This window comes from Salvelinus alpinus, chromosome 10 (genome assembly GCF_045679555.1).
Source record: "Salvelinus alpinus chromosome 10, SLU_Salpinus.1, whole genome shotgun sequence".
In the NCBI taxonomy this organism is placed as follows: Eukaryota; Metazoa; Chordata; class Actinopteri; order Salmoniformes; family Salmonidae; genus Salvelinus; species Salvelinus alpinus.
Genome location: NC_092095.1, coordinates 70,657,581 through 70,666,175, shown reverse-complemented (window position 1 = coordinate 70,666,175; position 8,595 = coordinate 70,657,581). Strand labels below are relative to the sequence as shown.

Below are 8,595 nucleotides of genomic sequence, written 5' to 3'. Positions count from 1 at the left end.
TACTGATGTACAGCATACAGGAGGTGTTACTGATGTACAGCATACAGGAGGAAGTGCTGATGTTGGGACAATACAACATACAGGAGGTGGCATGATGTTGGGACAATACAGCATACAGGAGGTGTTACTGATGTTGGGACAATACAGCATACAGGAGGTGGCATGATGTTGGGACAATACAGCATACAGGAGGTGTTACTGATGTTGGGACAATACAGCATACAGGAGGAAGTGCTGATGTTGGGACAATACAGCATACAGGAGGTGGCGTGATGTTGAGACAATACAACAGTCAATGATGCACTATGCTCTCTGAAGTTAAGTACCTAGTTCCTAGCTCACCTCTTCTTGAATGGCAGAATGATCAGATGCCTGTCCAGGCCAAAGATACCAAACGAAATGAAGCCCTGAGAAACATGAGAGGGAAAGTCAGCAACAGTAAAATCCCTTTGTATACTCATCATCTAATAGACAGGAGAGCGTACCTGTCCATAGTTGGCCACAGCACAGAAGAACTGCAGCTCCAGGTACAGTCTACCAGGGTCCTGGTTGAACAACCACCATAGACAGCTGGACAGGTTCTGGAAGACATGCGGGAGGGGGAATGAAAAGTGCACACTTCACAGTTAACAAGGGCCGATTCAGGGAAGAGGTTCGAGATTGGAGTGAACTAGTGCACACTTCAGGGACAAGGGTAGGTAGAGAAAGGGGACACGGCCAAGCAATAAAAGAATAGAACAGAACAGAACAGATTAGAACAGAACAGTGTAGAGCAGAACAGAATAGAACAGAACAAAACAGAATGGAACAGAACAGTAAAACAGAATAGAACAGAACAGTGTAGAGCAAAACAGAATGGAACAGAGTAGAACAGAACAGAGTAGAACAGAACAGAACAAAACAGAATGGAACAGAACAGTAAAACAGAATAGAACAGAACAGTGTAGAGCAAAACAGAATGGAACAGAACAGAGTAGAACAGAATAGAACAGAACAGTGTAGAGCAAAACAGAATGGAACAGAGTAGAACAGAACAGAGTAGAACAGAATAGAACAGAACAGAACAAAACAGAATGGAACAGAACAGTAAAACAGAATAGAACAGAACAGTGTAGAGCAAAACAGAATGGAACAGAGTAGAACAGAACAGAGTAGAACAGAATAGAACAGAGCAGAGCAGAATAGAACAGAACAGAGTAGAATAGAACAGAGCAGAATAGAGTAGAACAGAGCAGAACAGAATAGAGTAGAACAGAATAGAATAGAGTAGAACAGAATAGAATAGAGTAGAACAGAATAGAACAGAGCAGAACAGAGCAGAGTAGAACAGAGCAGAATAGAACAGAGTAGAGTAGAACAGAAAAGATTAGAACAGAATAGAACAGAGTAGAACAGTAGATAACACTCACAGCCAGCAGGGAAACTATGAGGAGTAGACACAACAGGACGTGTCTGACCAGCTGTCTGTCATCCTGGACCGGTGGACTACACTGCTGCTGCTGGGGTTCACACAGCGCCCCACACTGGCCTGGAGGGTACAGCACAACAAGTCAACAGGGTTGTGTTCATTAGTGCACACCGTAGCAAAACGTTTTGCAACAGCATCACAGTGGACACAACAACAGGAACACAGTCAACTCAACAGGTCAGCACGGCCCGAAGTATCAGCCCATAAACCTAGAACACAACTCCAGCCAGAGCTGTAGTCATTCACGTTGTGTTCCTGTACCTGTTAGAGACGTGGGAGTGTCGTTCCTGGTGGCGCCGTTGCTCATGTCGGGCACGGGCTGTGTACAGCTACAACAGTCTGGGAGGGACACACAACAACAACACACAGACACAGTTCTGAGTTATATCAAACTACTCATGTTTTTTAACAATATGTTTATGTTGGCAATTTAAGGTTTTACATACGAAGTTCGACACAAAATCCCCAGTAAACCAACGCACCCAACTAGAACAAACAATAATGTGTGTAGCTACCACTGTTGTTGCTGGTCTCTGCTGCTGAGGGCTCCAGTGGGGGGGTCTGGTTCTCCTGGTGTCCAGGGGGCCTCAGGTCCTCTATAGTACCCGTGTTGGAGGCTCTCTCCAGGGCTTGGTAGTTCTGGTTCTCCTTGGTGCCCTGGCTAAGACCCATCAGAGAGAAACCACCTACCAAGATGCTGCAGGAGACTACTACTGCAGTACTGATGATCTGAGAGAGGAGAGAGAGGTAAAACCTTTAGGACTGGCCCCAGATCTATGTGATGTGTAAAACCTTTAGGGCTGGCCCCAGATCTATGTGATGTGTAAAGTGTAAAACCTTTAGGACTGGCTCCAGATCTATGTGATGTGTAAAGTGTAAAACCTTTAGGACTGGCCCCAGATCTATGTGATGTGTAAAGTGTAAACCTTTAGGACTGGCCCCAGATCTATGTGATGTATAAAGTGTAAAACCTTTAGGACTGGCCCCAGATCTATGTGATGTGTAAAACCTTTAGGACTGGCTCCAGATCTATGTGATGTGTAAAACCTTTAGGACTGGCCCCAGATCTATGTGATGTGTAAAACCTTTAGGACTGGCCCCAGATCTATGTGATGTGTAAAACCTTTAGGACTGGCCCCAGATATATGTGATGTGTAAAACCTTTAGGACTGGCTCCAGATCTATGTGATGTGTAAAACCTTTAGGACTGGCCCCAGATCTATGTGATGTGTAAAACCTTTAGGACTGGCCCCAGATATATGTGATGTGTAAAACCTTTAGGACTGGCCCCAGATCTATGTGATGTGTAAAGTGTAAAACCTTTAGGACTGGCTCCAGATCTATGTGATGTGTAAAACCTTTAGGACTGGCTCCAGATCTATGTGATGTGTAAAACCTTTAGGACTGGCCCCAGATATATGTGATGTGTAAAACCTTTAGGACTGGCTCCAGATCTATGTGATGTGTAAAACCTTTAGGACTGGCCCCAGATCTATGTGATGTGTAAAGTGTAAAACCTTTAGGACTGGCTCCAGATCTATGTGATGTGTAAAACCTTTAGGACTGGCCCCAGATCTATGTGATGTGTAAAGTGTAAAACCTTTAGGACTGGCCCCAGATCTATGTGATGTGTAAAACCTTTAGGACTGGCTCCAGATCTATGTGATGTGTAAAACTTTTAGGACTGGCTCCAGATCTATGTGATGTGTAAAGTGTAAAACCTTTAGGACTGGCCCCAGATCTATGTGATGTGTAAAGTGTAAAACCTTTAGGACTGGCCCCAGATCTATGTGATGTGTAAAGTGTAAAACCTTTAGGACTGGCTCCAGATATATGTGATGTGTAAAACCTTTAGGACTGGCCCCAGATCTATGTGATGTGTAAAACCTTTAGGACTGGCTCCAGATCTATGTGATGTGTAAAGTGTAAAACCGTTAGGACTGGCTCCAGATCTATGTGATGTGTAAAGTGTAAAACCGTTAGGACTGGCCCCAGATCTATGTGATGTGTAAAGTGTAAAACCTTTAGGACTGGCCCCAGATCTATGTGATGTGTAAAGTGTAAAACCTTTAGGACTGGCCCCAGATCTATGTGATGTGTAAAGTGTAAAACCTTTAGGACTGGCTCCAGATCTATGTGATGTGTAAAGTGTCAAACCTTTAGGACTGGCTCCAGATCTATGTGATGTGTAAAGTGTAAAACCTTTAGGACTGGCTCCAGATCTATGTGATGTGTAAAGTGTAAAACCTTTAGGACTGGCTCCAGATCTATGTGATGTGTAAAACCTTTAGGACTGGCCCCAGATCTATGTGATGTGTAAAGTGTAAAACCTTTAGGACTGGCCCCAGATCTATGTGATGTGTAAAACCTTTAGGACTGGCCCCAGATCTATGTGATGTGTAAAACCTTTAGGACTGGCCCCAGATCTATGTGATGTGTAAAGTGTAAAACCGTTAGGACTGGCTCCAGATCTATGTGATGTGTAAAGTGTAAAACCTTTAGGACTGGCTCCAGATCTATGTGATGTGTAAAGTGTAAAACCTTTAGGACTGGCTCCAGATCTATGTGATGTGTAAAACCTTTAGGACTGGCCCCAGATCTATGTAAAGTGTAAAACCTTTAGGACTGGCCCCAGATCTATGTGATGTGTAAAGTGTAAAACCTTTAGGACTGGCTCCAGATCTATGTGATGTGATGTGTAAAACCTTTAGGACTGGCTCCAGATCTATGTGATGTGTAAAACCTTCAGGACTGGCCCCAGATCTATGTGATGTGTAAAGTGTAAAACCTTTAGGACTGGCCCCAGATCTATGTGATGTGTAAAGTGTAAAACCTTCAGGACTGGCTCCAGATCTATGTGATGTGTAAAACCTTCAGGACTGGCTCCAGATCTATGTGATGTGTAAAGTGTAGTCAACTCAGGGAGAACTATACAGTGGATCTGTATTCCAGTAAACTAAAACCACAGGCATCCTCTCTCCTGAGCCCTGCCATAGAAGGCAGAGTCTATAGGATCAGGCATCCTCTCTCCTGAGCCCTGCCATAGAAGGCAGAGTCTATAGGATCAGGCATCCTCTCACCTGAGCCCTGCCATAGAAGAAGGCAGAGTCTATAGGATCAGGCATCCTCTCACCTGAGCCCTACCATAGAAGGCAGAGTCTATAGGATCAGGCATCCTCTCTCCTGAGCCCTGCCATAGAAGAAGGCAGAGTCTATAGGATCAGGCATCCTCTCTCCTGAGCCCTGCCATAGAAGAAGGCATAGTCTATAGGATCAGGCATCCTCTCTCCTGAGCCCTGCCATAGAAGAAGGCAGAGTCTATAGGATCAGGCATCCTCTCTCCTGAGCCCTGCCATAGAAGGCAGAGTCTATAGGATCAGGCATCCTCTCACCTGAGCCCTACCATAGAAGGCAGAGTCTATAGGATCAGGCATCATCTCTCAAGAGCCCTGCCATAGAAGAAGGCAGAGTATATAGGATCAGGCATCCTCTCACCTGAGCCCTGCCATAGAAGAAGTGAGAGTCTATAGGAGCAGGCATCCTCTCTCCTGAGCCCTGCCATAGAAGAAGGCAGAGTCTATAGGATCAGGCATCCTCTCACCTGAGCCCTGCCATAGAAGGCAGAGTCTATAGGATCAGGCATCCTCTCTCCTGAGCCCTGCCATAGAAGAAGGCAGTCTATAGTATCAGGCATCCTCTCACCTGAGCCCTGCCATAGAAGAAGGCAGAGTCTATAGTATCAGGCATCCTCTCTCCTGCCAGGAGCAGGCCTCCAAGGATGAGGAACGGTATGCTGTGGAAGAGAACAACACTGTAAGGTTAAGTTTGAAGAACACCAACATACAACACACTGTTTCACACACACACACACACACACACACACACACACACACACACACACACACACACACACACACACACACACACACACACACACACACACACACACACACACACACACACACACACACACACACACACACACACACACACACACAGGACGTACCCCCAGCCAAAGACCATGAAGACCCCAGGTGGAATCCTCAGCAAATTGTCCTTCTTGGTCAGAACCAAACAGAGAGGAATGAGACCTGTAGTAAGACCCAGACAGAACCAACTCAGGGTTATTCCACAGATACTGTACAACATACCCGTCCAGACACTCACGGTGCATACCCGTCCAGACACTCACGGTGCATACCCGTCCAGACACTCACGGTGCATACCAGTCCAGACACACGGTACATACCAGTCCAGACACACGGTACATACCAGTCCAGACACACGGTACATACCAGTCCAGACACACGGTACATACCAGTCCAGACACACGGTACATACCAGTCCAGACATATGTGCTGTAGAGTGACCCATAGAGCAGTGTGAATGTCAACACCTGTCCCAAGATGTCCTCCTGCTTCACTACGAAGTTCCACAGGATCATACTGACACACACTAGGAACTACAGGGACAAGGAGAGACACATTACTATATAATAATCTGTCTGTAAACTATTGTTGGAAAAATTACTTGTGTCAAAGTAGATGTCCTAACCGACTTGCCAAAACTATAGTTTGTTAACAAGAAATTTGTGGAGTGGTTGAAAAACTAGTTTTAATGACTCAACCTAAGTGTATGTAAACTTCCGACTTCAACTGTATATAATATAGTAAACATTATGTACAGTGCCTTCGTAAAGTATTCAGACCCCTTGACTTTTTCCACATTTTGTTAAGTTAGACTTATTCTAAAATGCATTAAATGTAAAAAAAAATCTTATAAATCGACACACAATACCCCATAATGACAAAGCGAAAAACAGGTTTTTAGAAATGTTTTCAAATTTATTAAAAATAAAAAACTGAAATATCTTATTTACATAAGTATTCAGACCTTTTGCTATGAGACTGGAAATTGAGCTCAGGTGCATCCTGTTTCCATTCATCATCCTTGATATGTTTCTACAACTTGATTGGAGTCCACCTGTGGTAAATCCAATTGATTGGACATGATTTGGAAAGTCACACACCTGTCTATATAAGGTCCCACAGTTGACAGGGCATGTCAGAGCAAAAACCAAGCCATGAGGTCGAAGGAATTGTCAATAGAGCTCCGAGACAGGATTGTGTCGAGGCACAGATTTGGGAAAGGGTACCAAAAAATGTCTGCAGCATTGAAGGTCCCCAAGAACACAGTGGCCTCCATCATTCTTAAATGGAAATAGTTTGGAACCACCAAGACTCTTCCTAGAGCTGGCCACTCGGCCAAACTGATCAATCGGGGGAGAAGGGCCTTGGTCAGGGAGGTGACCAAGAACCCGATGGTCACTCTGACAGAGCTCCAGAGTTCCTCTGTGGAGGTGCGAGAACCTTCCAGAAGGACAACCATTTCTGCAACACTCCACCAATCAGGCCTTTATGGTAGAGCAGCCAGACAGAAGCCACTTCTCAGTAAAAGGCACATGGCAGCTCGCTTGGGGTTTGCCAAAAGGCACCTAAAGATTCTCAGACCATGAGAAACAAGATTCTCTGGTCTGATGAAACCAGATTGAACTCTTTGGCCTGAATGCCAAGCATCACATCTGGAGGAAACCTGGCACCATCCATACGATGAAGCGTGGTGGTGGTAGCATCATGCTGTGGGGATGTTTTTCAGCGGCAGCGACTGAGAGACTAGTCAGGATCGAAGGAAAGAAGAACGGAGCAAAGCACAGAGAGATCCATGATGGAAACCTGCTCCAGAGCGTTCAGGACCTCAGACTGGGGTGAAGGTTCACCTTCCAACAGGACAACGACTCTAAGCACACAGCCAAGACAATGCAGGAGTGGCTTCGGGATAAGTATCTGAGATGTCCTTGAGTGGCCCAGCCAGAGCCCGGACTTGAACCCGATCTAACATCTCTGGAGAATCCTGAAAATAGCTGTGCAGCGATGCTCCCCATCCAACCTGACAGAGCTTGAGAGGATCTGCAGAGAAGAATGGGAGAATCTCCCCAAATACAGGTGTGCCACGTTTGTAGCGTCAAACCCAAGAAGCCTCAAGGCTCTAATCACTGCCAAAGGTGCTTCAACAAAGTACTGAGTAAAGAGTCTGAATACTTATGGAAATGTGATATTTCTGTTTTAGTTTTTTCTAAAAACTTATTTTTTTTAAACAGTTTTTGCTTTGTCATTATGGGGTATTGTGTGTAGATTGATTTGAGGCTAAAACATTTTTCATCCATTTTAGAATAAGGTTGTAATGTAACAAAATGTGGAACAAGTCAAGGGGTCTGAATACTTTCAGAATGTACTGTATATGAAGGATATATTTAATAACCCTTTCAGAAGGTACTGTATATGAAGGATATATGTAATAACCCTTTCAGAATGTACTGTATATGAAGGATATATGTAATAACCCTTTCAGAAGGTACTGTATATGAAGGATATATGTAATAACCCTTTCAGAAGGTACTGTATATGAAGGATATATGTAATAACCCTTTCAGAAGGTACTGTATATGAAGGATATATGTAATAACCCTTTCAGAAGGTACTGTATATGAAGGATATATGTAATAACCCTTTCAGAAGGTACTGTATATGAAGGATATATGTAATAACCCTTTCAGAAGGTACTGTATATGAAGGATATATGTAATAACCCTTTCAGAAGGTACTGTATATGAAGGATATATGTAATAACCCTTTCAGAAGGTACTGTATATGAAGGATATATGTAATAACCCTTTCAGAAGGTACTGTATATGAAGGATATATGTAATAACCCTTTCAGAAGGTACTGTATATGAAGGATATATGTAATAACCCTTTCAGAAGGTACTGTATATGAAGGATATATGTAATAACCCTTTCAGAAGGTACTGTATATGAAGGATATATGTAATAACCCTTTCAGAAGGTACTGTATATGAAGGATATATGTAATAACCCTTTCAGAAGGTACTGTATATGAAGGATATATGTAATAACCCTTTCAGAAGGTACTGTATATGAAGGATATATGTAATAACCCTTTCAGAAGGTACTGTATATGAAGGATATATGTAATAACCCTTTCAGAAGGTACTGTATATGAAGGATATATGTAATAACCCTTTCAGAAGGTACTGTATATGAAGGATA

General features: G+C 43.6%; 1 protein-coding gene across 1 annotated transcript in view; it reads right to left on the bottom strand.

Moving 5' to 3' along the window:
- LOC139532988 (lysosomal cholesterol signaling protein-like) overlaps window positions 1–8,595 on the bottom strand; it is a 36,991-nt gene that overhangs the window by 13,480 nt on the left and 14,916 nt on the right. The window contains exons 7-15 of the mRNA XM_071331132.1: window positions 5,810–5,930; window positions 5,475–5,559; window positions 5,171–5,261; window positions 1,984–2,197; window positions 1,730–1,807; window positions 1,410–1,528; window positions 486–581; window positions 343–407; window positions 153–234 (exon numbers count right to left, since the gene is read on the bottom strand). Of these exons, the coding sequence (XP_071187233.1) occupies window positions 153–234; window positions 343–407; window positions 486–581; window positions 1,410–1,528; window positions 1,730–1,807; window positions 1,984–2,197; window positions 5,171–5,261; window positions 5,475–5,559; window positions 5,810–5,930 (951 nt within the window). The remainder of the gene's footprint in view (window positions 1–152; window positions 235–342; window positions 408–485; window positions 582–1,409; window positions 1,529–1,729; window positions 1,808–1,983; window positions 2,198–5,170; window positions 5,262–5,474; window positions 5,560–5,809; window positions 5,931–8,595) is intronic.